Source organism: Sporothrix brasiliensis (assembly GCF_000820605.1).
Source record: "Sporothrix brasiliensis 5110 chromosome Unknown Cont19, whole genome shotgun sequence".
NCBI classification, from domain to species: Eukaryota; Fungi; Ascomycota; class Sordariomycetes; order Ophiostomatales; family Ophiostomataceae; genus Sporothrix; species Sporothrix brasiliensis.
Window position 1 is genome coordinate 770,488 of NW_024467138.1, and position 26,810 is coordinate 797,297.

General features: G+C 57.3%; 10 protein-coding genes across 10 annotated transcripts; 4 read left to right on the top strand and 6 right to left on the bottom strand.

The window, feature by feature from the left end:
* Positions 1-1,540: 1,540 nt before the first annotated feature.
* Positions 1,541-4,793, top strand: SPBR_00121 (cell division control protein 24; the record flags this gene model as incomplete). The annotated part of the gene is made up of 2 exons (XM_040758441.1): positions 1,541-2,176; positions 2,244-4,793. 2 exons carry the CDS (start codon positions 1,541-1,543, stop codon positions 4,791-4,793), a joined length of 3,186 nt encoding a protein of 1,061 aa, XP_040618042.1.
* A 1,049-nt stretch (positions 4,794-5,842) lies between these two features.
* Positions 5,843-7,394, top strand: SPBR_00526 (negative regulator of DNA transposition protein; the record flags this gene model as incomplete). The annotated part of the gene is made up of 2 exons (XM_040758845.1): positions 5,843-6,317; positions 6,382-7,394. 2 exons carry the CDS (start codon positions 5,843-5,845, stop codon positions 7,392-7,394), a joined length of 1,488 nt encoding a protein of 495 aa, XP_040618043.1.
* A 419-nt stretch (positions 7,395-7,813) lies between these two features.
* On the bottom strand, positions 7,814-8,710 carry SPBR_09050 (uncharacterized protein; the record flags this gene model as incomplete). The annotated part of the gene is made up of 1 exon (XM_040767176.1): positions 7,814-8,710. One exon carries the CDS (start codon positions 8,708-8,710, stop codon positions 7,814-7,816), a length of 897 nt encoding a protein of 298 aa, XP_040618044.1.
* Positions 8,711-9,572: 862 nt separating this feature from the next.
* On the bottom strand, positions 9,573-10,529 carry SPBR_00870 (uncharacterized protein; the record flags this gene model as incomplete). The annotated part of the gene is made up of 1 exon (XM_040759189.1): positions 9,573-10,529. One exon carries the CDS (start codon positions 10,527-10,529, stop codon positions 9,573-9,575), a length of 957 nt encoding a protein of 318 aa, XP_040618045.1.
* Positions 10,530-11,422: 893 nt separating this feature from the next.
* Positions 11,423-13,174, bottom strand: SPBR_00442 (uncharacterized protein; the record flags this gene model as incomplete). The annotated part of the gene is made up of 1 exon (XM_040758761.1): positions 11,423-13,174. The coding sequence occupies one exon, from the start codon at positions 13,172-13,174 to the stop codon at positions 11,423-11,425; it is 1,752 nt and encodes a 583-aa protein (XP_040618046.1).
* Positions 13,175-14,021: 847 nt separating this feature from the next.
* Positions 14,022-15,539, bottom strand: SPBR_00544 (uncharacterized protein; the record flags this gene model as incomplete). The annotated part of the gene is made up of 2 exons (XM_040758863.1): positions 14,022-15,160; positions 15,221-15,539. 2 exons carry the CDS (start codon positions 15,537-15,539, stop codon positions 14,022-14,024), a joined length of 1,458 nt encoding a protein of 485 aa, XP_040618047.1.
* A 494-nt stretch (positions 15,540-16,033) lies between these two features.
* On the bottom strand, positions 16,034-21,161 carry SPBR_00030 (uncharacterized protein; the record flags this gene model as incomplete). Its single annotated transcript, XM_040758351.1, has 8 exons — positions 16,034-16,667; positions 16,786-16,866; positions 16,926-17,587; positions 18,502-18,690; positions 18,753-19,441; positions 19,504-19,737; positions 19,801-20,920; positions 20,985-21,161. 8 exons carry the CDS (start codon positions 21,159-21,161, stop codon positions 16,034-16,036), a joined length of 3,786 nt encoding a protein of 1,261 aa, XP_040618048.1.
* A 1,104-nt stretch (positions 21,162-22,265) lies between these two features.
* Positions 22,266-23,540, top strand: SPBR_00674 (Peptidase family M28 protein; the record flags this gene model as incomplete). Its single annotated transcript, XM_040758993.1, has 2 exons — positions 22,266-22,930; positions 23,024-23,540. The coding sequence occupies 2 exons, from the start codon at positions 22,266-22,268 to the stop codon at positions 23,538-23,540; spliced, it is 1,182 nt and encodes a 393-aa protein (XP_040618049.1).
* Positions 23,541-24,327: 787 nt separating this feature from the next.
* Positions 24,328-25,301, top strand: SPBR_00862 (oligosaccharyltransferase complex subunit delta (ribophorin II); the record flags this gene model as incomplete). The annotated part of the gene is made up of 2 exons (XM_040759181.1): positions 24,328-24,455; positions 24,560-25,301. The coding sequence occupies 2 exons, from the start codon at positions 24,328-24,330 to the stop codon at positions 25,299-25,301; spliced, it is 870 nt and encodes a 289-aa protein (XP_040618050.1).
* Positions 25,302-25,833: 532 nt separating this feature from the next.
* Positions 25,834-26,433, bottom strand: SPBR_01036 (uncharacterized protein; the record flags this gene model as incomplete). The annotated part of the gene is made up of 1 exon (XM_040759355.1): positions 25,834-26,433. The coding sequence occupies one exon, from the start codon at positions 26,431-26,433 to the stop codon at positions 25,834-25,836; it is 600 nt and encodes a 199-aa protein (XP_040618051.1).
* Positions 26,434-26,810: the final 377 nt, after the last annotated feature.

The window sequence follows — 26,810 nt, forward strand, 5'->3', positions numbered from 1 at the left end:
TCGAAAGGGTAGAATGTTCATTTCTTCCAGCAAAAGGCCCAGCGAGCCGGGGTTCGACTGTCCGTCCAGGGACTAGCGTCGATAGTCGCAATTTGAAACGAAAGACGTTGACAGATTCAATGCTGAAAACGCCCAAACAACCAACGGCGAGCATCAACGACAATAGCGGCGAGACATATTCGTACTGTGTGCATCGCTTGTGTCCATACTGTTTTCTGAAATGGCGTCAGTTGGGTTCCGGAAAAGCCACTAGCGCTACCCATGCCCCTTTTCTAGGGTTCTCTAGCGCTCGCTTTGGCCTGTTCTTTGCCCTGAAATGACCCTGAAAAATGACATGAACATCAGCTGTCGTCCAAGGGACAGTGCCTGTTCCTGCCCCGTGCACCGTAGGTCCCTAGGGCTCTGGCTCTTTCCTTTCTTCCAGAAACCGCTCCCAGTTTGGACAGGACACCACTTCCCTCCTTCTGGGCCGCTTTCCCCACTTCCTGTGGCCCCTTCCCTTTTCACCCCCGCCTGGCGCTTTTCTCCCCCCTCCCCCTTTTTTATGGGACAGGACATCGAGTCACCAAGGCCGCCCAAAGGCTGCCCAAAAGTCCTATTTCGCACTGGATATTGGCCTGTTTCTGCATTGGCCGCCCCTCCATCTTTGTCCAAGGCCCCGTCGTAAACTCCTTTCGCCCTCCACTACCGTCACATCCACACAAATCTTCCCGACCAACCGCCCGCCTTGCCCGCCACCCCTGATCCGTCGTTCCTGCCTTTTTGCCTTGCCTTTTGCCATTCTGCACCCTTTTCGAACGTTCCAAATTAAGAAAGAGCGTCCCGACACAGCAACTTTCGTTCTTTCCCAGCGGTTCTTGCATCTGGGGCACGCCTTCCGTTTCCTGCATCCTGCATCTCGCCTCTTCGCATCTCGTCTCGGTTTCTTGGGCCTCATTTGCCGGCTTTGTTTTTCCAGTCTTCGCTCGCCGCCTTTGTACAGTTTCGAACCCACCCATTCCTTATCTGCACTCCGATTTCTGCCCACCAATAATCACGGCAATACCCTCCAATTCGGATTTCGACCTTTGTTTCCTCCAACGCATGCCTTCCGGCGACGCGACCGTTAGATGCTGTGACAAGAAAGAACCTGTCCGCTCTTCGCCGTCTACTTGACCCTAATCGCCTCGTGCCAGCACAAAGCGCTTATCGCCAGTGCACGCGGCTACCACCGCATCTCGTGTGTCCTCCTTTCGACCTTGCAAACCCTCCGTCTCGCTCATCTCGTGCCCTGCAACCCTGCCAGCGGCTTTCACTTTCGCTTCGTTTGACTCGTCCGTTCTTTCATCGACACTTCTTTGCACGTCTGGCCGCCTTTCATTGTCAACAACGCTCTCGCTGCTGTTATCCCCCCCTCCCCCCTCCCCTCCCCCTCCTTAAACCAGCCTGTTCACTCTCGCCTCACATTTGACGAAGACGACGCCAGGGATTTAAGTAACCCCTCCACCCCATCCCTTCGTCAAGCCGACTTCACCGCGCCCCCTCGGCGAATGGAGCAGCCATGGCGCACGCGCCCTTGTTAAGAACAAACACCGCGCCGCTCTTCTCCTCCTCCACACCCGCTGTGGCCGGCGGCGCAAACGGCAGCGGTCCCATCCGGAACACCATGAGCGGCGTCTCCGGCGGCGCGCCGCGCTCGTCCCAAATGTCGGGCAGCACCGCATTTATGAGCACCACCTCCCTCACGTCCCTCTCCAGCCAGACCACCCTGGCCAGCCCACCCGTCACGGGCCAAGTCGTGGCCACCAGCAACATCATCAACCAAAAGGCCGACGCCTCTCGCTCGCTCTACCAGATCTGTGTCGCCCTCAAGCAGCGGCTTGCCCAGGTGCCCGGCTTCGAGGGCTATCTCGAAGAGCTCGCGCACCTCGAGCGCGATGTCACGAGCGGCGATCCCGTTGAGGGTCTGTGGCAAATGTTCCGGTCTGGGCTGCCCTTGCTGGCCATCTACAATGCCCTGCAGCCGGCCGAGCCGCTGATGCTGGCCGAGAACGACATGGAGGCCAGCGAGATGAAGCGGGCCAAGATTGCCGCCTTCAAATTCATCCGCGCCTGTCTCAGTGACCTCAACATACCGGCGCCGGAATGTTTTGTCATTGCCGACCTCGTCGGCACCGACACGACAGGCTTCGTCAAGGTACGTTCCGCCGCCAGATTATCATTCCCCCTCACGCGCTTCACCCACTAACCCAGTCTATCCCTAGGTCACAACCGTGGTCAACCACGTCCTTGATCTCGCCCAAGAACGCGGCCTGCTGCTCCAGGCCCAGGACTCGGTCGACGAAACCGTCGACGGACCAGCCTCGCAGCTCAGCTACCGCGATTACATTGTCCGCGAACTTGTCGACACCGAGCGCAAGTACGTCCAAGACCTCGAGAACCTGTACGACCTGAAGAAAACGCTCGAACAGCGCGGCATCATCAACGGCGACGTTGTTCATCAGATTTTCTTGAACATCAATGCCATTCTCGATGTGCAGCGGCGCTTCCTGATCCGCATCGAGTCGACCAACTCCATACCACAAAAAGACCAGCAGTGGGGCAACCCGTTCGTTGCATTCGAAGAGTCCTTTGACATCTACCAGCCCTTCATTGCCAACCAGCGCAAGGCCGCCCAGCTGACCCAAATTTATTTTGACAAGATCCGCTCCGCCAACCACCCCGTCGCCGTCGATTTCAACACCCTCGATGGCTTCTTGCTGAAGCCCATGCAACGCCTCGTCAAGTACCCGCTCCTCCTCAAGGATCTGCGCAAGAAGAGCGAGTTTGAGGATGAGCGCCTGGACCTCGACGCCGGTATTGCTGCCGCTGAGCGCGCGCTGCAAAAGGCCAACGAGGCCGTCAACCGTGACTTGCTCGAAGAGGCCCTCGAAGACCTCAAGAGCCGCGTCGACGACTGGAAGAACCACCGCGTCGACCAGTTCGGCAAACTGCTTCAGCATGGCGTCTACACCGTCGTCACCGGCAAGAGCGACCAGGAAAAGGACTACGAAATTTACCTCTTTGAGTGCATTCTCCTCTGCTGCAAGGAGATCACACCCAACAAGAGCAAGGACAAGAAGGACAAGACCAAGTCCACGGGACCCAAGATCCGGAACAAGAATGCCAAGCTGCAGCTTAAGGGGCGCATCTTTATGACCAACGTCACGGAAGTCCTCTTCTTCTCCCGGCCGGGGTCCTACACCGTCCAAATCTGGTGGAAGGGCGACCCGGGCGTCGAGAACTTTGTCATCAAGTTCCAAAACGAAGAGTCTATGAAGAAATGGGCGGCCGGCCTCGACATGCAGCGCAAGCTCAACGCGCCGCGGCCCGACCAGAGCCCCGAACAGCCGGCACCGAGCTTTGCATGGATGCAGACCTCCGCCGGCGGTGTGGCCGCCATCGAGAACCCCTACGCCGAAGACCCCGACGAAGATGACGACTACCTCGTCATGAACCAACAAGCACAGCAGCAGCAGTTGCTGCTGCAGCAGCAGCAGCAACAACAGTTCAATGGCCAACCACTCCGTACACGGTCGATCACAGCCGAAAGCGGCCAGTCTCTCGCCGGCATGATGCGCCAACCACCACCAAGCTTCCCCTTGCCCATGCTCCCTGGCCAGCTCAGCGTGCAGACACAGCAGCTGCCCGCACAGCAGGCGTCGTCGCCCAGCTTGCGCGGCGGCGAGTCCTACTTCTCGCCCGTAGCCGAATCGCCCGTCTCGTCGCGCACGAGCACAACGTCGGGCTTCTTCCCGCCCGGCGCTGGCTATGCGTTCCCCAAGGTCGGCACACCGCAGCCCGGCGGCTGGGACGGCGAGACAAACCGCTACACAGCACCAGCCATGCCTCGCGCACCATCACGCGACGGACCCTCGCCCTCCAACGCGTACGGCATGGTCAACGGCGGACCTGGCGGCGGTGGCGGCCGCAATCCGCGCGGCCCCTCCATGCCAGTCATGTCGCAGAACCCGCAGACCCTTTCGCAGCAGCAACGCAGCCGCAGCTACAGCACCCCCGACATCCAGAACCAGCCGGCGCGGAGGACACCCGGAGGCAGCCAGGGCAACATTCCCGCGGTGCCTGGCATCCCGCCCCACCTGCATCCGACGCATGAGCGGCACGACTCGACCATCCCGCGGTCCAACACGGGCAGCCCACGCAACGACCTGCCGATCCGCACCAGCACGCAGAGCCCTGGTGTGCAGGCCAGCCGCCTGCAACAGCAGCAGCAGCAGCAGCTGACCGCCTCGTACGGCGCCACCATGGCGCAGTTCCCCGCGCAGCCCGTCTACCCACGCCAGACAACGCCCGGACCGACTAGTGCGCCACCGCAGCACCAGCACCAGCACCAGCACCAGCACCAGCCGTCGCTGCCAAACGACATGGGCGCGGTATCGCCGCCGCTCGGCACCGGCACGCCCGGCATGGGCACGTCAGGCATGGTGGGCAGCTCGGACCTGCCGATCCCGACGCAGCTGAAAGTCAAGGTCAACTACGACACGTCCAACTACATGACGCTGGTGGTGGCGTTCAACATCACGTACCAGTCGCTGGTGGACCGGATCGATGCGAAGCTGGCGCGGTTTACCAACAGCAGCATCGGCAAGGGCAACCTGAAGCTGCGGTACCAGGACGAGGACGGCGACTTTGTGAGCATCGAGAGCGACGACGACATACAGATTGCGTTTATGGAGTGGCGCGACGGCGTACGCAACATGTACAATGCGGGTGTCGGAGAGATTGAGCTGTTCTGCGTCGGCGACGGCTTGTAGGCGGCCGGCAACCTTGTCTTGCTTGCGATTGTCTTCTTCTCTCGTCTTCTCATTCCCATATTCTGGTCTTTCTGGTTTTACAAGATAAACTTTTTGTCATTTTTTCTTACAGCATCGAAGGCGCATCCGGATTTCTTTCCTTTTACATTACCCGATTATTTCCTTCTCCTGTCCATATCTATTCTACTTGCTTCCTTCACCTCTCTTGCGTTCTCCACATACCTCCTTTCTCATCCGGCCATTCTCCCGCCGAAATGAAGCAGCATTTTTGTTTTCTTTTTTCGTCTACGGCATGCAATGTCTACTGCCGTTACTTTCATCTTTCATTTTCGACATTCTAGTGTCCACTTGCCCTCGATCCTTGTTTCACTCTCATATACACAAGACGTTCTTATCGTTCCTTACCGGCGCCGTGGAGTTCTCTCTCATTGTTACCTCCTCTTTTTTCTATGCAGCCTACGCGCATGTCGACAACAAGCTGCTCTTGTTACGCGGCTCGGGTGTCTTTGTTTTCGATATGTTGTCAATCTCAATTATTTAGTCATCGATTTTTGGGCGTCTTTGAATTGAATAGTTTTACCGCCTTTAGCAACGTAATATGCCAAATGATGACGCTCAACCTGTGAACCGTGTCACATGACGTAGTTTTGCTATCTTTTGCTAGATGGTGATCGTCTGCGGAACGGCCAAAGGTCTGTTGTATTACATCGTAACGTGCCCTGAAAGAAGAAGCGGGCGCTAAAAATGTACGCAACCAATTAGCCAGCATGTGCCTGTCTGCATGATTTTGGGCAGTGGTACCGCCAATGCATCACTCCTTTTCCCACGCCGCGTTTACACCGAAAAACGATTGTTTTGAGACATCACCAAACGCGACACAGCAATCGTGCACCACAACCAGAACCACCACAACTCTACCGTGTCCATTCCTCCGACCTTGCCGGCCGGACCCATTGCCCCGAATTCGAATTTACACCATATTGAGCCATTGCGACTCTGGATCTTCTTTTCTGACAACTGTTCCCATCCCCGCCAGCACCAACCAAACTATGGCCAGCCTCGACACCGAGAGGCTCAGCCTCGCGTTTCAATCGCGGCCCGACCTCGTCGAGCAGATCCGGGCCGCCGCGGCCAAATCGCCGGCGCACACGCCGCTCTTCAACAGCATTGCCGGCTACGTGTACGAGCAAGTGCATGGCGGGGGCGAGCCGGCGCACAAGCGGCGACGCGTGGAGGCGGAGGACGAGGCGAACCGACACAGTCACAGTGCGCTGCCGGCGCGTCAAGGGACGGCAGAAACGGCATCACAGAACGGAAGCACCGGCACCGGAGGCGGAGGAAGAGAACCCGACTTGCTCAGCGCTGCCGCGGCGGAGACGGTGCTGCTCGAGGTCAAGGACATTTCGGTGTCGATCCCGCAGCGCAAAAAGTACGACCTGTGCTTTACCAAGAACTACCTGTATGCGCGGGCCGCCAACACGACGACGCCCGTGCCCGGCATCGTCTACGCCTGGACGGATTTTGGTAGGTTCCCCCGACCCCACGCGTGTAGAGTGCCCGTTTGTAATCAGGAGCTAACGTGCTGCAGAATACGTCTTCTACCTCCCCGTGCCCGAAAAGACGCAGGTGCAGTACAACTACATCCTCTTCCCGCGCCACGCGGCGCTCGCGTCGCTCTCGAAGCCGACGCCAGCAGCCGCAGCCGTGGCACCGACAGTCCCTCCTCCTCCTCCTCCCACGACCGAGCCGCTTGTCTTTACGGTGCCCGCCACCGCACCGAAACCGGGCCAGGTCGGCGGGCCCTCGGCCGGCCTCGCGGCCGCCGTGTCCGACTCGTACACGACGCTCTTTCACTGGGCCATTGAGGGCCAGCTGCGGTCCGCCGAGAACGTGTATCTGGCGCGGCAGCGCACCATCATCGTGGCCGCCGACCCCAACGTGTTCCACAGCGCCGCGCGCCAGCCGTTCCGCCCGGCCGAGAAGGCCGTGCACGTGCGCGCCTTCCGCGGCAGCAAGGACGGCTACCTGTTCTTCCTGCCGACCGGCATCCTCTGGGGCTTCAAGAAGCCGCTGCTGTTCTTGCCGCTCGACCGCATCGTCGCCGTCAGCTACACCAACGTGCTGCAGCGGACCTTCAACATTGTGGTTGAGGTGGACGTGGGGGCGGGTACGGGCGCCGACGACAACGAGGAAGTCGAGTTTGGCATGCTGGACCAGGAAGACTACGGCGGCATCAGCGAGACGTACGTCCAGCGGCACAACCTGCAAGACCGCAGCATGGCGGAGCGGCGCAAGGCGAAGCGGGAGCTGGCCGAGAACGCGCGGGGCGACAAGACGGCCAACGGCGAGGGCGGCGCCGACGGTGGCGCGGCCGGGGCCAGCGGAGACGGCGTGCCGGACGACGGGTTGACGGAGCTGCAGCGCGCCGAGCAGCGGCTGCAGGATGAAGAGGACGAGGACGAGGAGGACTACGATCCGGGCAGCGACGGGGACAGCGACGGGTCTGGGAGCAGCGACGAAGAGGGCACCGAGGATGGCGAAGAAGTAGAAGGAGATGAGGACGAGGACGGCGAAGAAGGCGAGGACGGCGATGAGGAGTGACGGGGGAGGAAAGGTGCAAAGGCAATAAACAAGCATGTCTGCCATGACTATCGTGCATCGTTCATCGTTGGATCTCGGCATGATTTTTTGGGTTTTAGTGTCATTTCATCTTCTGTATACTAGTGTCGTTTATGTTACAATGGCTCACGGCGTTTTCACGGGATATGGTATTAAAAGGTGTGTCCTACCTCAGACTCGTTGGTTGTTATCATGCGTTTTTTATTTGGCGCTCTATTTCCTTCGTTTTATTTATTTACGTTTTGCTTTTTTTAAAGAAAAAAACGAAATGATAAATTAAACAAATAGGTTTTTTTCCATTGTGTACCCCCACTAACCTGATAATTCATCAAAAAAGTACGATCCAAATCATGGTAACCTCTTCGAGTTTGTCGGATCATTTCCAGATACTATGCTCCATACTACTCTGGCAAAATAAACACACTTGATGCCGAGTGATGCGTTTTGGACGTATGCGTTGTCGTCTTTGTACAGGCGCGCTCACTGCTCGTCGTGCTTGACGACGTTGTTGTCGTTGGATACGGTGGCAGACGTGACGTCTCACTCGGCCGCACAATGGAGTGGAAGCTGCGAATGCTCCGCGAGTGGTGCCGGCGCCGTGTCGTCGATTCGGTGGCAAAGCTGGGGGGCCACGACGTGATTCCGTCGAGCGATGTAGAGGGACAGAGCGTGGAAGACGACGAGGACGACGGCGGTTTCGGCCACGGCGGACTGTGGACGGGCGTCAGGCGGCCATAGGAGTAGCTCGCCGGCGTGGGCAGCGGCGACGACCAGGACACCCAGTAGGTGGTGCTGCTGGTGGTGTCGTTGCTGGGGAGGGAGCTGGAGGTGGAGTTGGAGCTGGGGCTGGAGCTGCAGCGAGGCGTGGATGTGGGCGTGGTGCAGGACGACGTCGTCGTTGTCTTCGTACAGGTGTCGGTGGGCGCCGACGCCGTCAGGTTGCAGACGGTGTAAAAGGTGCAGCTGACGGTATGGAGGGTTGTGCAAGAGGAGGACGGAATCGACGACAACTCCCTAGTCGATGTCGTCGACGACGTCGTTCTCTGCTGCTGCTGCCGCCTGTTGCCGAGGATGGACATAACAGGATCCGGGCAGTACCGGACAATGGAGCAGACGGCATCTGGGTTGCGGGGAACGTGGCTCTCTAGCTGATTGCCATCCGGAGAGGCGTGCTGTTCATGATGATGGTGTTGGATGAGGCCGGGCCTCTGAGCCAGACCCAAGGGGCATAACGGGGCGAGGAGTGCGAGCAGGAGGGCCGCCCTGAGGACACCGTGATGGGCAGAAAGACGCGTCATTATGCGTAGATACAGCAGACAAACGTGTGGACGCATGGAAGAAGGAGGAGAAACTTGTCTTGGGCTATGGACACTTCCAAGCAGCCGGCCAGGAGGCAAGTCTGGGAGAGATAAGCGTTATTTTATATTGATGCATCGTGCTCTCTGTATAGTTGAAGGCATCACAAGTCTATTCTTGGCCCTCCGTCGCAGAAGCAAAAATGGTAGCAAGATGGCCTGCCCTACATGAAAGCAGGTACAAGAGAGCACAAATCATGATGTTAAGAGCTGCGCAGTGACACAGCCAAGTCTTCGTCTTGAATAAGAGACAAGCTTGCATGGCATTGGAAAACGGAGACAACACCACCCGAAGCGCAAACGAGAAATCGAATATTATGTGCATCCTCAAAAATGGTCTGTGACAGTGTAGCGTCTAACAAATACGTTGTACAAAGCACACAATGGTCACCTCCGCTGTGCTGGCTGTATTTCGGGCCTATTTTAGAGTAAAATGTGTTCCGGCAACCTGGCTGTGCGTCTTCGACCTTTGTTATGTACACCAAAGTAGCTGCAGCCAGCTTATCCATCGTCTGTAGCTGTGTCAGTGTAGCCATGGATATCCCAAGATGGGCAATACTGGCGATTTTCAATGGAAGCCAGGATATTAACAGCAAAAGCTAGGGAACTGTAGAGTACCAAAGCAATAGTTCTGCTTAAATCCACGTCTATACTGAGAACAACTTCTTTATCAAAACATTTAAAGTTATCATTACTACTATTGTTATTATATATCAAGAGAGTGCGAAAACGATCCCTTGTTATCCCCCCCTGCTTTGTTCTTCATTTTCGTATGTTTTTTTTTTTTGTCCGTTCCCTGTCCCTCCTACTCAATCTTCCATTGCGATTCGTTGCGCAGCCACGTCTCAAAGGACGACACGCCCGGCGCCTCGCCCTGGCGCGCGGCAATGTCCACGCCGTAGCCCTCCTCGTCGAACCACGTAAACATGGTCTTGAGGTCGGGCACCAGCAGCAAGACCAGCCTGCCCACGATCCACAGAGCCCAGGGCGTCGGGTGGCCGACCACGCGCTGGAAGATGGCGCGGGCCTCGCCCAGCGTCAGGTTGTCGCCGGCCAGGCCAATGGCCCGGTTGGCGTAGGGCGAGACGGCGGTGCCGTCGGCCTGGTCGGCGAGGGCGGCCTCGATGGACTTGGCGGCCCAGCGACCAATGTCGCTGGTGGCGACGAGCTGCAGCTTGGTGGACGGCTTCATCGTGATGGACAGCATGCTCACAAAGGCGCCGGCCACAAAGTAGCCTGGGTTGTAGTTGTCCATGAAGGCGACGGGGCGCAGGATGGTCCACGTCACTTGTTTGTTGTTGTTACTGGGACCCGCCTGCGTCGCGTTCTTGGCCGCGTCGCGCAGATGCAGCTCAATGGTGAGCTTCTCGGCAAAGTGCTTGATTTGTGTGGGGTTCGACCACGAGCGCTCGTCGCCGCCGCGGTCGACGCTCGAGTAGACAATGTGGCGGACGCCGTGGGCGAGCGCGGTGTCGATAAACGGAATGGCCTGGGGCTCTTCCTTGGGCGGGACGGTGATCAAGAAGAGGGCCGAAATGGATCCCTCCGGCAGCTGGGCGAAGATGGCGTCGGGCTTGAGCTGGTCGCCCTGGACGAGGCGAAGACGCGGGTCGGACGCAGCCAGAGCCTGGGCCCGGGGTGTCGACGCATCACGGGTCAAGGCGTGCACGACGAGGCTCGCGTCTTCGCTCTGGAGCAGGGACTTGACGACGGCGGCGCCCTGTTTGCCTGTGGCGCCGACGACAAGGACGGAGTGGGCCATTGTATAGTTGGGAGAGTCAGCTTTTATAAGGGGTTGTGAGATCAGTCTGTTGGCTGGTTTGAGGGTCAAAGACTGTGTCCAAGATGTGAATATGTAATTGATGTGTGGAAGACGAGAATATATTGTGAGATGCTGTAGCTTGTGCTTGTTGATGTTGATGTCTGATACTCTCTCTCTCCTCTGAACGACGAGCGGACGACGGCAGTTTTATACCCGGCGACGTCTGCTTCTTTGACGTCAATGTACAGAATTCATACAAAGGGCTACGTGCTGTTGGTTGTTAGTTTGAGCCGCGTCGGATGTAGATTGCGCAATGGGAATAGCACACGTGATCCAGGCATGTCTCGTCGACCGCCGAGATCTACAAACGCAAGGAAAACAAAACTGTCGATGCATTGCAAAGCAAAACAAAAAGAAGGAAAGAAGGTCGCAGAATAGAAAGGTCAGGGATTACCTCATGTGCAACGTTGTGTCGAATTAAATTGCTTAGGTCATCGCTGGACGGAGTTTGCCTTTATTTCCATGCACCGCCGAGTCGTCGGAGGAATGCGCATAGAGTCGGTGTGTTGCTGTAATTTAGTGGCGGCGCTATGCATCAGCTCTGGCGCCGTGATATTGTAAGCACAGGTGTCGCCCGTTTTAGTGCGGCCCTCCAACAGTCATTGCGCCGCGCGAGTCGGAGCAACTTTGGACGACTTGCATCAGCATCTTAATCGGACGTAGTCGAGCGGTGACGTCAGTGTCGCTTTTTGGAGAATGGAAAAGAAGTGTAATTATTCAAAGAGTAGACGATAGATGGTGAGTAGAATCAGAAAATGCAAAATATAAAAAAACAAAAAGACAACCAAAATAATGGGCTCAAATGCACCGAATACGCTGCCTGCCCAGGCACCTTACAAAGCCGGCCCTTCCCAGCCGTCGCGGTGCAGCCGTCCAAACCACGACTGCTTGTGCCGGAACGTAATCTCGCGCTGCTTGTTGAAGCCCGCCGCCTGCAGGTGCGCAATGAATCGCTCGTTGTCGACGCGCGGCTCCATGCACACGCTCATGCACCGGTAGTCGCTCGTAAACAGCCACTGCACGACGCTCGTGAGCCACAGCGCCACGCGGCCGCGCGCCCACTCCTCGCCCACAAAGACGTGCAGGCCGCGGTCAAAGTCGTCGGCCTGGGCGCCAATCAGCAGGCCCAAGGTGTCCTCCTTGACCCAGTACAGCTCAAAGTAGCCAAAGGGGACGCCGTCCCAGAGGCCGATGACGGGGAACGAGTGGCGGCTGGCGAGGGCGGTGCGCAAAAAGGTGGGCGAGTAGTCGCCCCAGAACTTGTGGACGCGCGGCACGGCCATCCAGGTCTGGAGGAGGGCGTCGTCGGAGAGGGTGGCCAGGAGGGCGGCGCGGTCGGCAGGGGGCGCCGACGACGCGCCTGTTCCCGGTGACGCTCTCGGCCCGTAGTAGGGCACCGGGTGCGGCGACAGCGAGGCCACGCGCAGCGACAGGAACTGCTGGACCGACGGGATGTAGCGGTTGTAAAAGACCTCGCCCATGCGCGGCGGGCGCGGGCGGGCCGGGTGGCGCACGTTGCCGGTCATGGTGTAGCGCAGCGGGCTCGGCGGGTAGTAGGTGGGCAGGTGGGAGGTGGAGTAGAACGGGCCCATGGGGAAGCTCTGGACGGACGCGAGCATGGGCGGCGTGGGGGTGCCCGACTGGCTGCCGGGGGAGGAGGTGACGGCGTACGGAGCAGCCACCGGCACGGCTGTATTGGTCGCGACGGTGGACAAGGACAGGCTGTCGGCCAGCTCGGCGGCCTCGCCGATGCCAAGTGCATGCGGCGTCGCCTTCCTCGCGTCGCCCAGCTCCGGCGAACCAGGCGAGGACGGCCGGCTGGCCATGGGCGACCCAGGGAACGACGACAGGTTGCCGCCGCTCAGCCCTCGATGGTGGTCGTGCGGCTTGACGGGCTGCAGAGAGAAGAGGAACAGCTGCGGCGGGATCTGCCAAAACATGCTGCGCGTGACATACATGTGGTCCCATCCGTCGTCGTCGCCAAACGTGGCCCGGGGCGTGTCGCTGCCCCCCGGCCCCCCACCACCACCACCACTGCCGTTCGTGGTGTTGCCGCAGACGACCGACGACTCCAGCGTCGCAATCAGCCCCATCCGCTCCAGCTTTGGAATCAGGTTCCGCACCCGCAGCATGCCGTCCCGCTTCACCCGGATCCGCCACTCGCCCCGCGGCCGCCCATCCAGCGGCGTCCCGCTCGAGTGTGCCGTCGGCGGCAGCAGCACATCCGGCGCCGGCTGCTGGAAGTACCAGTAGAGCGACACCCACAGCATCATGGCGGCCAGGCGCGTCGGGCTGGCGGCCGGCTTGAACTCGGCGCTGCTGGGCTGGTTGACGGAGGAGAGAAAGAGGGAGTCGCCCTGCAGCGTGGGGCGCGAAAAGGCGTGCACGCCGCGGCCATGCGCACCGGCCGAGCCTGACGGCGCGCCGCCCTCGTCACCATCATCGGTATGGAGAACGATTGTCCACCCGACTGGATAGGGCGAGTGGTGCGGGTTGAGCTCGTTGGACTTGAAGAGGAGGCCGGCAAAGACAGGCACGACGGTGAAGTGCTGCCCGTCCGGCAGGTAGACCGTGGAGTTGACCATGGCCGGCAGGCTGCTGGCGGTGTGGACAGCGCGTGCGTGAGAACGGTGTTGCCAATCGAGAGGTTGTTGACAAGAGTTGCGAGAGTAAGCCGAGCAAAACGTTGCAAATTGTTGATGTCCCTCGTAGCGAAAAGCAGCCCCACCCTCGACTCGGTAGCTCTGCGTGCCGGCTTGGGAAAGTGCGTTCGGCAGTCGCCGCCAGATCGTACGATATCGGCAGGTACGTCGGTACCTCGTAGGCCTGGAGAATGCGGTATACCGGAGAAGACAGTGGAATATCCTGTCCAAAGCCGAGGCCAGCTGTCACCAAATCACTACAGTCGTCTCTCTCTTGGTTCATGAAAGTAGAAGCGGCGAAAGCACAACAGAGCGATAACACCACTTCATCCACTTCCAGCTGCTTGTCACCCGCCTGCGAAGGTGGGGCCACTAATTCGTACGTGTGTCGCCCCTTAAAGCTGTTCGAGCTCCTTTCCCCTCTGTGGCATGCTTTATTTAGTTGGGGCAATCACGGCTAGCGTCGCCCATCTCCAGATCTCACGGGAGCGGGGTCCTTCCATATTTGCTCAGCCTTGTGGACGGCAGGCATTCACAATAGTGGGCGTAGTGGCGTGGCAGGCCCTGACGCTAGAAACCGTCCCACGATTGCCGCAATGGACTGACGGCCAGGGGCTGGAGCACACCACACTGACACACCACATCGGCACCGCCGAAACACGGCGACCAACGGGACTCCGTTTGGCGGATCGTCACGATCGATCTCGAGATCTCGAGCAACTCCAAGTCATGGTATTCGCCGAGTATGTACATCAAAGATTGTCCGGCAGCCCATCACCACCTCCCTCCCCTACTTCTTTTCCTTGTCCTTGGCCTCCATCTCCTCATCCTCCGCTTCCTCCGCCTCGGCCTCTTCTGCCTCCTCACGCTCCTTCTTGGCCTTCTCCCGCTTCACCTCCTTCTCGAGCACCTTTTTGACCTTGGCACCGCCGAGGTCCTGTGCTTCGTCCCAGTCCACATCGTACTCGTACGCCGCGCTGCGGATCTCCGCCCGCAGGCCGTTGGCCTCCTCGACCAGCCGCTCCCAGCGCCGCACGTCGAACCCGCGGCTCTCGTACAGCGCCGTCTGCTGCCGCGACACCGTCACGTTCATGGCCGCCTTGTAGCTGAGGTCGCGCGAGATGTAGAGGAACCAAAAGTAGCCGCCCAGGATGAGCGTCAGCGACGCCAGGTACGTCACCGGCTCCACGAGGTCCCAGCCGTACTCGGTCATAAACGTCAGGTAGTACACAATCGCCCACCACCCGACGAGCGCGCCGAACCCGCCCTTGGCCAGCCGCCGCGCGCTGCGGTGCGCCAGCGCGTCGCACTCCTGCTTGATGGCCGCCTGGTGCGCAATCTGCCGCGACAGCCGCCGCAGGCGCATGCGCTGGTAGAACGTGCGGTCCGCAAACGACGGCACGCTGACCCGAATCTCCGTCGCCGGCGGCTCGCCCTCAATCACAATGGCAAACTCGCGGCCCCGCGCCGCCTCGCGGATGAAGTCGCCCATCTCCGTGCTGCTGCCCCACCGCACCCAGTCCTTGTCGGCGTCGTGCCGCTCTGCCGCTTCGTGCCCGAGCCCCGAGTACGCCGCGACGTGCGAGCTGCCCCGCGCCTGGCTGGCGTCCGCCGCCGAGTCTGTGCGGCGGCCCTCGGCATGCTCGGCGCCCGTCTCTTCGGCCCAAAAGTACACGTTGGGCGGCCGCTCGCGGCCCTTGGCGTCCACCACGGGCGGCAGCTCTGCCTGGATCAGCCGCTGCACGTACGACAGCGGCTGCTGCGGGTGTAGGAACAGCGAGAGCGGCTCGATGTTTGTGTGTGGATTCTGGTTCTGGCCGTCCGTGTCGCCGTCCTTGTCGCCGGCTTCTCTCTCCTTCTCTTGCCGTACACCCACTGGCAGCGGCAGCGTAAACTTGAGCAGTCGGTTGGGTGTCGTCAACAGTTTGCCTGCACACAATTAGCATGGCTTCCCCGTATCGTAGTCGCTCGTGAACATGTATTGCCTACCCTTTGCTGGCAAGGCCCCCGTCTTCTGCGCCGGCGGCTGGTCCGCATCTTCGCGGTGCCATGGCCGCTTGGCTTGTAGCTCGCGTGCCCGCGAATGCTGCTCGTCCGGGTGGAGTCGCGAGGCGCTGTCGTTGTCGTGCTTGCCATCTGCCGGCGGCGGATTCGTCGAGAAGCCGACACGTCCCGTCCAGGTCAAGGGCGGAAGCGTTGCTGGTCGGGTCGAAAGGGCGTGGATCGGTGCTCGCGGTATGCTGCACAGAATGGCTGTGCGTGGCGAAACAACCAGTAATCGCGGTGGTAGCCACCCAACGCCGGCCATTGTCAACGACAAGCTGTGGGAGCTACGGTACGGGCGTCCGTTTCGGTGTAGAATGGTTGTCTCGTGCCGGTAATTGTTGGCGCCGTCGTTTGTTGCGTCGCAAAAATGATTGACTGAGAATTCCAGGACCTGTCAGGCTAGTCAGCGCGTCCATTATCGCGTGCCACCTGTCATGCATAGGAACAAAATAATGACGTCACGACACCACGGGAGCTGGGAGCTGTAGTCAGGGGCTAGAGCCCTACATCAACAAACCTCAGCTCAACTCACAACCGCACATGCAATGAAATGGTTGTCGACGAAGAAAATAAATCAAACATGACATAAAATAAGTAGAATTAAAACCGAATTAAAAAATACCATCACGTTGTCCACAGTTCTCGTATATGAATTGCTCAAGTCACCCCGAAGGCCGTTCCACGCCATGGTGCACGTCGTCAAAATCGTCGCACGACCAATATACCACTCCACGCAATCCCGTCCAATACTGCAATCTAATCTTCGACCTCAACAGGTTCGACTCTCTCCACCTTGCCGCTGCTCATCCAAACAGTGGCATCTTGGCCCGGCCGGAGCCGTCGTGTCAACGCCGCCGGACGGTGCGTCACAATCAGCACCGTGTGGCCGGCACCCTGTTGGCTTTTGATAAACACCTCCTCCACCACATCGTACACAGCCGCCTCCGTCTCCGCATCGAGTGACGCCGTGATCTCGTCCAGCAGAATAATGGGCATGCGCTTGCCGTGCTCGCGGTCCGAGTACGTCTCGGAAGAAACGCAGGACCGGGTTTGCAGCTGGAGCAAAGCACGGGCCAGTGACAGGAGCTGTGCTTGGCCGGCCGAGAGCACGGGGAAAGACGAAAGTGCCCGGTCCCATAGCGAGGCGGTCGCTCCATCCACATCACCAGCATCGTGCTCATCGTAACTGCTGCCGACAAACAAGCCGAACAGCCCCGTCTTCTGCAGTGCCTCAGCCAACGTTCTGTCCGGCAGCGTTTCGGTTGGGTCCAAGTGGAAACGGAGACTGGCGCCGGGGAGGAGGAACGGATCTTGCGACACAGTCACAAATGCGCGCTCGCGGATGTCGTCGAGCTGGAGACCGGCCAGGTTGATGCCGTCAATGGTGATGCTGCCGGTCGTATGTACAGTTAAGAGTCGCAGGAGAGACATGAGAAGAGAGCTCTTTCCACTAACGACACGGTCAGCGAAAGCAAGGGTTATACTGGGCCGCGCAGTCTATCACATACCTCCCTGTCCTCCCGCAGATAACAGCAACCTGGCCCGGATTGATGCTCAGGTTCACCCCGTTGAGCACGGGTGTATCTTGGCTATGCAGCTGTTAGTAAAGAAGCCACAGTGGCGTGTAGCGTCATAGAGAGATGCTCACCTGTAGGATGCCGTCACATTGGCGAGTTCGATCTTCCCAGTACTTGGCCAGTTTGCCGGTAGCTGCCCTCCAGCGTCGCCATTGGCTTCGCTCGCATCCTTGTCCAGCAAAGACTCCTCCTGTGGCGTCTCGTGTGTTGCTTCTCGAAGTCGTGCAACAGCCCCCAGTGACACTTCCAGATTTGTCCACGTCTGGATCAGGCGAAGGAGCGTCGTGTTGGTCACAAGGATAATGTTCAAAGCCACACCAATATGTCCACCTGACGGACTAAATCGTAGGATGGGCTGCGAGGACGAGCCTCCTGCAAGTGCCCCCCACACAGCCAGCCAGACCGTACCAACAGCAATGCAGGCAACAACCGCGTCCAGGACGACATTCAGCCAGCGCTGCAAAGACAGCGTGAGGTAGACTGGCCGCTGAGAATTGTCAAGCGACACGGCATTCTCCTTGGCCATGGTATCCTGCCAGCCAAACGCACGGATGGTCTGAACACCGCTGACTGTCTCCAGAATGTTAAAGTACACGGCGGATTGGGACTCGAGCTCTATTCGTCGCAGTTGCCTTGACGTGCGTAGATACCGCTTTTGCACCACATACACAATTGCAACGCAGACCGGCAACGTCACACCCAGGAGGGGCTGCGAGATGAGAAGGACAATGACCTGCATCAGAAGTTTAAAGCACTCTGAAACAGTATTAGCATCGTAGTTGTCTCGTTTCTTAGAAATACGACGTTTGGTCGCGATACGTACGAGCTAGAAAACTGCTCATTGCAATGGAAATCTTCTTGTCAACAAGCTGGATGTCTTGGGTGAACCTGAACAAGCAACGCAAATATCGTTAGAACATCGTACGTGGCCGGGCGGTCATCCATAGTCCTCACCTGTTCAAAACAGTTCCGAGGTCCGTGATGGAGAAAAAGAAGAGAGGGGCGCTAATGAAGAACTATTAGCAGTTGTCTACGGATGGAGCTCGTTGGCAATGAACCACATTGCGTGGCGCGTACTTACTTGCAGATCGACCGGAGAAGACGACGATGCAAAGTTTCGCCAGACCGACCGGCAACGAGTATAATATCAGCCCTGAGACAGCTTGTTAGCCTCATAAGCGCGGTAATACACAGCGATACATCTTCAAACCCTCACCATTTCAATAGGCTCGTGGCCATCCATGCGACAACCAACATGGAAACATATCCCGCAGCATATAGCACAGTATTTGAAGGTTTCGATTCCGTCCACCACTTCAAGTAAAGAGCCGGCATCGTCAAGAAAAAGCCCAACGTTGCCGCCAAAAGGACGACAAGAGAAACGTTGCCAATACCTGCAGACAAGATGTAGTACTTGTATAATGAACTATCGCCATCTTTTCGTTGATAGTCTATAGCAGCAGCAGGTCCGTTTGGGCTCGCCTTTCGGGGCTGTGAGGCGTCTGCCTGTATCGTATCGTTTTCAGTGGATTCATCCGAATTGGTACTAGCAAGCGTGGTATCCGTGAACATCTGCCCAAGAACAGCGTTGTCACTATCTTGCAAATCGCCTTGATATTTCACAGTGCCATCTGCAAGCAAGATGACCTTGTCGCTAAGGGAGAAGTACGACTGGTTGTTGGTTACCCATATGACGGCTATGCTGTTGTTACGCAGAAGACCGCTGGGTCCAAGCAAATTGTTGATCACGGCGCTCTGTGTTTTGCTGTCCAGGGCACTGAAGCTGTCGTCAAAGATGAATATATCAAGATCGGAATAAACAGCTCGTGCAATGGCCTATTGTAACTGTGGTCAGTATGTAGCTAACAAGAAGCATATGCGCCATAGAGAATACGCACCACTCGTTGCCGCTGGCCACCGGAGAGATTTTGACCGCCGGTACCAACAACTGTTTGATCTCCGTCTGGAAGGGCACCAAAGTCCTCGAGCAGGCAGCAGGCCTCTAGCACTTTGTCATACCGTGTCTGGTCAACGTGGACACCTCCGTCGAGTCCCAGGATGCATTCTCGGATCGTTCTGTTTGGCAACCACGCGGTCTGCGAGCAAAACGCCATTTTCAATGAAGACACAGCTACCGTTCCTTTGCTGAATATAGTCTCCCCCAGGATACTGTGCATTAGTAGAGTCTTGCCAGCTCCGACAGGCCCAGTGACAATAGTAAGTGATCCCTTTGCGATACTGAAATTCACAGACTGGAGAATAGGCTTCGAGTTTTGCTGATCGGGAATGGTGACATCCGTAAAAGCCACTGCATCCGATGTTCTGGAAATGTCTTCGTGTTCGGTAGATACTCTCTTGTCGTCCACACTTGGTCTCAGCAGATACGTCTGGATGCGCTCAAAACTCGACATGGATGCTGCAATCCGGGGTAGAATGGTCATGACCATGTTGATCGGGTGTGTAATCATAGACAGAATGGCCGTTGTCGTGAATGCGGTTCTCGTGTCAAACTCTTTGCCGTGGGCCGACGCGAGAATTGCGTATAGGGCAACAGTCAAGACAGGCGAGAAAAGACCCAAAGCGTTTGCTGCAAAATTACTCGTCAGTGAAAGATACAGGTCGATTGGTTGTATAACAGTCGCCCCTTACCGCTCGAGTTGTAGAGCACATTCACCCAGCGCACGCCCTTTGCTGCGAGGAGCTCATTCTCGCGAAGCTGTAGGATCACATCCTCGACAGCGGTCTGTATCCCGAGAATCTTCACACTTTTGATCGCTCCAAGGATCGAACTTGTCATGGAGAGCCGTTTCTGTGTCGCTTCGTTCCACGCGGTTTGCCTCGCCTTCATAGGCCTCACCGCATAACGGCTTGTCTGGGAGAAGACTGACATTTCGGTATTAGCTTTGTGTATGTCGTTGGAAGAGCAGCACAAAGGTACAAACCTACCAAAAACGATGCCCACTGGCAACGGCCACAGCCAGCCAATCTCCATGGCAAGCATGGAGAAGCCGACGGCTGCTTCGAGACAGAACGCCCACAACTCGTGAAACATCTCCGCAGCACCCTCAATCTCGACAACATCTGTGCTGATGAGGGTCAAGGCTTTTCCATCGTCGTATGCGTGGCTGCGTCCTGTCAAAGACTTTTGGTGGATGATACCAACGAGGGCACCCTTGAGCATGACTTGGATGCGATCGAGAAGGTGGCGATAGACAACAGTAGATGTCATCAGACCAAAGTAGACAAAGACGGCCGCCACGACGATCCAAGATCCTGCAGCGGATGCATTGTCATCAATGCTCTGTTCTTGGGTGAGTCCTTGGACAAAAGAAATTGCCCTGCTGATCAAGACAGGCTGTGAAAATTGAAATAGAATGAGAAAGAGCCGTGGAATCGCGACGAGCGTGATTGGCACCGAAAAGCAACTGAACAAGGCGCGAGGGAGTGTCGTTGGCTTCTCGGGAGTCTCTAGAACCAAAGCAAACTGCGTTAGGGCCATGTAGTATGCCGCCTTTTGTTCCTGAAAAGACCTACCTCGTGTTTCCCATACGGCCAGTATTTTCTGCCGCAACGGATCCGATTCAAGCTTGCTATCCATCCGAGGAAGGTCGGCTGGCAACAGAACTTTGTCGTAGCCCAACTGCAGCAAGTCATGAAGCCACCAGAAATACGTCAAGCTGAGAACGCCAGCTAGTTCCTCGGGAGGAACATCGTGAAATTCCTCGCGCAGGATAGGCTTTTTGCACCGGCTTTCGAGGAAAAGTAGCGTTCCCTTGGCCGTGGCCTCGAAAATCTTGGCCCCGTAAAATGTAGTCGGCCAGCCAAAGCGCAATGGGACAGCCAGCGACACCAAGTCGATAGCAAGCGTTGCCACGAGATACAGCACGATTGTGTTGGACGGGCGAAGGTTTCGACGGTGCTCCTGAAAGGAGAGGATGGCGACCGCTACGGACGCGGCCGGTCCACCGTACATGCTCCATTGAGCTGCAAACGAGCCGGAGGTGTCACTGCGCGCCAAGATGAAGGCCGAGCTAAAGCAGGCGACGATGAGCAGCAACGAGGCAGCCTAGGGTTGTAAACAGGACGAATCAAAGCAACAGCGGGTACGTGTATGAACATGCGTGACTCACGATTTTGTAAAAGGCAAGGCGAGAGGTGTTGACCTTGACTGACGCCAAATGCAGTTGTCGCAGCCTCACCGGCAGGACCAGAAGAAAGATCCACGAAGCCAAGCCGGCGGCCAGAAAGAGACCGTCCTGTGCAGACGGGCGGGCCCTCCACGACAACACAGTCTGCAATTCCGCCATGCTGCATCACGCTCAAGAAAACAACAGCAGCCTCTTGTCGAAGAAAGGAGACGAAGATAGCGAAGACAGATGAGATGCATCGCGAGCGGCCCAAGTTGACGCTCTAATTACCCTGTATACCGCCGCGGCAGGGGTCGCATTGCACAATTCCATCCATACCGCTTACGGCTGCGATGTGTGGTGGGGACGGGTGAGTTTCTCGTATTGTGTCTTACGGAGCATAAAACAGGCGCGTTGATACAATGTTGGGTGTCTCCGAGGACAAGTGCCCAGTTTATTAGACCATTACAAAGGAAGGCTTATCTGCACATAACGAATAAAAGGAAGGCGCTTGAATTAATGCAAAGGAAGGATCGATGTTCAGTACGAATTATGACCATCAGTGTTTTGTTACCAGTCAACTCGAGGAAGGAGCGACTGACAGGCTGAATTGTCGACACCACGGGCGGCTTTTGGGGGCCTCGGAGGCGTTTCGGCGCAGCGGTTTTGAAAATGCGCGCCGCATCGCGTGCAGCGCCCACCCACTAGAGCCTCACCCAGGACGCTAAGACAGTTGCGGATAGCGAGGATCCCTGCTCTAAAAGAACCGCTGAAGGGCAGGCCTTCCCGCTTTTGGTGCTATTTGGCAGTGCTCCATAAACAGATACCAGTTTCCGATCTTGGTTCGAGACAGCCAATCTGGCCGCATCGTCTTTTGACAGGTCTTTTGCCGCAACGTGTGAAAACACACGACACACATTCTCTTTTCTAACTGCATACATTCTTTTATCTCTCACAACGGTCCATTGCAGCGGACGAAGACAGGACCACGGAAAGAAGAGTGTGTGGATGCAAGCGACCGAACGGAAAAAGTCTTACTCTCGAACGAGTCTCACTTGACAACGTCGGACGAATCTGGGCCGTAGTCTGCGCTACAGCACGACGTCGGGGTGTCGATCGCAAAACAGGCGACACTGCATTGCGCCTCACTGCGGGAGACGTACACCCGGCGCCGTGGAAGCTGCGCGCGGGCGCCGGGAGCCGACTGTCTAGAGGACAATACACCCCCCGCCTTTTCCTCCTCGTCCCGCCTAGAGTTTGTTTCGTCTCCGGCTGCAACACATCATGTGGCCACTGCAGCCGTCTTGGGTTCCAGGCACCGATCCCTTTTCTTTGTCTCTTCTTCTCGCGCACCTCCTCGTCCTTGCGACGTACATGACCGGCGCCCGCGCCTACGGGCCGCTGTCGGACGAGAGTCTTTTGCGCATACCTGCGGCCGGCGCCGACTTTGACATCCACAATGGCAAGCTGCTGGCGCCCATCCTCATCCCGCGCGTCCCGGGCACGCCCGGTTCCAGGGCCGTGCAACAGCACTTTGTGCGGTTTTTCAAGGAGCAGCTCCCCGAGTGGGAGATTGAGTGGCACAACTCGACGGCCACGACACCGGCCACAGGCGACAACCAGATTCCCTTTGCCAACCTCATCTTTCGGCGCGACCCGCCTTGGGCTGCGCCCGGCGATGTGGCACGGCTGACGCTGGCTGCACACTACGACACATTGTTCAAGCCCGAGGGCTTTATTGGTGCCACGGACAGCGCTGCGCCGTGTGCGATGCTGATGCACGTGGCGCGCAGCCTCGACCAGGCGCTGACGCAAAAGTGGGCGGCCATGAAGGCCTCGGGCGATGCCGGCAGCGGTCTCGAGGAAGAGCGTGGCGTGCAGATTATGCTGCTGGACGGCGAAGAGGCATGGGTCAAGTGGACCGCCACGGACTCGCTCTACGGCTCGAGGTGAGTTTGGATTCCCCATTGTATTCTGCCATTTATGACGTCTGCCTTTGACCGTGCTGTGTCCCATACTAAACCGCTCCCCCCTCCGTACAGAGCACTTGCCGAGTCATGGGAGTCCACTCGGTACGAGGCCCTCTCGACGTTTTCCAACCCCCTTAGTTCCATCAGCCTCTTCGTGCTGCTCGACCTTCTCGGCGCACCAAACCCCACGGTGCCGTCCTACTTCCAGACCACGCACTGGGCATACCAGCGCATGGCCTCCCTCGAGGACCGTCTGCGCAGGCTCAAGGTCCTGGCGTCCGAGGGCACAGGCGCTAAATTTCTGCCGGAGTCGGGCAAGAAGCCTTCGCAGTTTGCCCGCGCCTTTGTCGAGGACGACCACGTTCCGTTTATGGCTCGCGGCGTGGCTATCCTGCACATCATCCCCGCGCCGTTCCCGCCCGTGTGGCACACCATGGCGGATACCCCTGGCAACTTGGACATCCCGACCGTCGACGACTGGGCCATGATCGTGACGGCATTCACCGCAGAGTGGATGGAGTTGGACGGCATGCTGCCCCAGCTTCAGACTCGCCGCACGACAAGGGAGTCTGCCAAGACAGAGTTATGACAATGACAGTGGGGGGAGGCTATCATAGTGTGGCGTTTATATTATGGGCTTCTACTCAAATTACAATAAAGTTGGGCTCTGATCCTGTTTGTCTTTCTGCTTGATTCTGCCATCTGTCGTCTCCAACCGCGTTTGAACATAGCCCTGCGAAATAGGCGTTTTGCAGCGACCACCGCACGTCTAATTGAATAGACCTGTAACTAAAACGTCAGTGTACTGAAATAATGCCATGTCATGGGAATTCAATCAACTTTATAACGTTTTGTAATTCCAAACCGACGTCCACTCTTTTCTTGCTGTGACGTTTGCAGTTCGGCATTTCCGTTATGTGCACGTGAGAATGCACGTGTAGTTTCAGGGTCACGGGCCAGGCGGAGCTCCACCAGAGAGACACGTAACTGCTAAAGCTGTCGCACGACCGCGCAGCACCAAGCTCCAAACACCCTCTGTCGTATAGCGTCCAAACGGCACGGTGTTCTCTTTTCCATCACAGAGGGGTGTCTTTGCTTCTTTTCCGCTACCAGCTATCTGCCATTGACGACGCTGCCAACCCTTCAGCTGGCCCGATCTGTCTTTTTTTCTCAGCCGCCTCTTTCTTTCTTTTCTTCCATTCCTTCTCCCTCAATTGCCCCGAATACAACTCTCGCCACAGGACGCCTCTTCTCGACGACATCTTCGACCGATCTCGAACGTCACCAACCTCCATCCCTCCAAAACACTACTTCGACCTGCTTCGAGCTTGGCATTGCGAACTCGCCCTTTCTTACCTCCCAAACCATACATCAATATGCGGTTTGCGGTCTCATCACTGTTGCTCGCCGCCGTGGGTGTGGCACAGGCGGCGTCGGCCTGGAGCTTCGACGACGGCAGCATCACAATATCGTCCAAGGGCAGCAGCAACAAAGTGACGGAGAAGTAGGTGTTGCTTTTGTTTTTGGCTCTTGTTCTTCGCTCCTCAATGGGCTCATCGTCCATTTCCATCCTGCTGCTCATCTCATTGTTACTAAACGTATCGTCAGGCTCAATGCCAAGGCTTCGCTCGACAAGGCCCTCGTCCTCGGCAGCAACGACGTCGCCAAGATCACACTGACCACCAAGGACAATGGCAAGGAGAAGCGGCCGCATCAGGCGTTTTTGTTGCTGCAAGACCCGGCATCGGGTCTTGAGGCGCCCTTCCCGCTGGCCGTCAAGGAGAGCGGCAAGGGCTCCGTCCAGATCTCCCACAAGGACATTCCCGTGCAGCTCCTGGCGTCTGGCAACCCCATCCACGCCCACCTCGTCATCGGCTCCTTTGGCTCTGCCCAGGCCTATGTCTCGTCGCAGGCGGGCGGCGGCCTCTTTGCGCTCACCCTGCAGCACGACCCCAACGCAGCGGCCCCCTCGTCGCCCGCGCCCGAGCGCTTCTCCAAGAAGGGCGAGATTCACCACATCTTCCGCGCCGACCCGCGCTCGCCGCCCAAGATCATTAGCCTGTTGTTTGTTCTGGCCGTGGCCGCGACGGTGCCCGTGCTGTTTGGCGCGTGGCTGCTGCTCGGCGCCAACCTGGCCCACCTGAGCAAGGCGCTGTCGGCAGCACCCCTTTCGCACGCCGCGTTCTTCGGCTCCATCCTGGCCATGGAGGGCGTCTTCTTCTTGTACTACACGTCATGGAACCTGTTCCAGATGCTGCCGGTAGCCGGTATCGTGGGTGCGGTGGCGGTGCTGAGTGGCACCAAGGCGCTGGGCGAGGTGCAAGCGCGTCGCCTGGCGGGTGAGCGGTAAACGGCGGGGCGGGTGCAGTGTGAAGAGGGGATTAGGGACAGCTGGTGTGTGAGCAGGATGGGATGGTCACATATCGACGAGCTGCGAGCTGCAGGCGATCGATTAACGTGATGATTGCAAAGGTACGAAACTGTATCTTGAAGAAACTAGAGAAGTCAACAAATGTATACTAGGACACTGAAAATAGACGAGTGGAGGAGGAATACAGCAACAAAGGTCTGCGGCACAGTTTACAATTGCAGTATCGGATTTCTGTCTTGTTAGTTCTTGTCGTTCTGCAATACTCTACAGTTTTTTGTCGCTTTTCATATAAAGTGCATCTATACAAAAGTAACAGGTAGTGGTTTTGGGGGGGGAGATTGAATTCAAATTTGTAAAAAAAAAATCCGACAACAAATAATGAAATAATGAAAATAAAATAAAAAACGAAAATTAAAAAATAGGACTCCAAAGAAGCAATACCCGCTCTCTATGATTATAATACAAATACAAAATAAAATGAATCAAAAGACGTCATTTTACAACCGCCGCCCTAGTTTTTCGAGTGTTTTGACTGCTGGTCGTTGCCGTTGGGTGTATACGGCGGCGGGGCGTGAACGTCCGACTCATCGTCAAAGACGCGGCGTTGCTGTGGCTGCGGTGCGTTGCCATCCCGAGCCATGTCACGGCTGTTGTTATTGTTGTTGTTCTGAGACGATATGTCGCGCGTTGCATACGTCGGCGGGCCTTGCGGCGGGGCGTACTGTTGATTGTTGTTGTTGTTGTTGCTGCTGCTGCTATACATCTGCGAGGCCGGCGGGCCTTGCTGGTACTGCATGTTGGTGGTGTTGTTGTACATCATCCGCTGCTGCTGCTGCACGGGCGAGGGCGCGGACGTGACGTAGGCGGTGTCGACAACGTAACCGTGGCGCATGTTACGGCGAACGTCGTGGTAGTCACGGCGCAGTTCGCGGCGGGCCATGCGGCGGTCGTGGCGGCCGAGGTAGGGAGAGCCGACATAGGTGGCGCCGACAGGGACAGGAGTCGTGTAGACGACGTTGCGGTTGTGGCCGCAGTTGGGGTTGTTCATGTTCGCGTTGTTCATGTTGTGATTGTCCATCACGTTGTAGACGATATCACGAATGATGCCCATTTTGAAGAAGGCTTGCTTTGGTTGGTGCGTGGGAGAGTTGTAAGACGGATGAGGTGTCAGATGGATGGGATATCGGCGTGGACAGGTGATGTCACAGTAGATGTTGAGCGTTTGATGGGTTATGAGAGATGTGTGTGAGTGTCTTCTTGAGAAGATGGAGATGTTGGAAGCAAATACCAACTTGAAGATAGACAGGACCGGCTGGCTTTATATCTTACCTGTCCCTTCGAGTTCTACGACAACCACGTTCAATTGTTACCTTCCAGAACCAGGATGGAGTCCATCCATACCTCTCGCCGGGCACAAAATTGATATTGCAGCCAGCCCCAACGACTGACGGCGAGGCCGCCAGCCGAAATCGATCGGCGCAGCTCTGT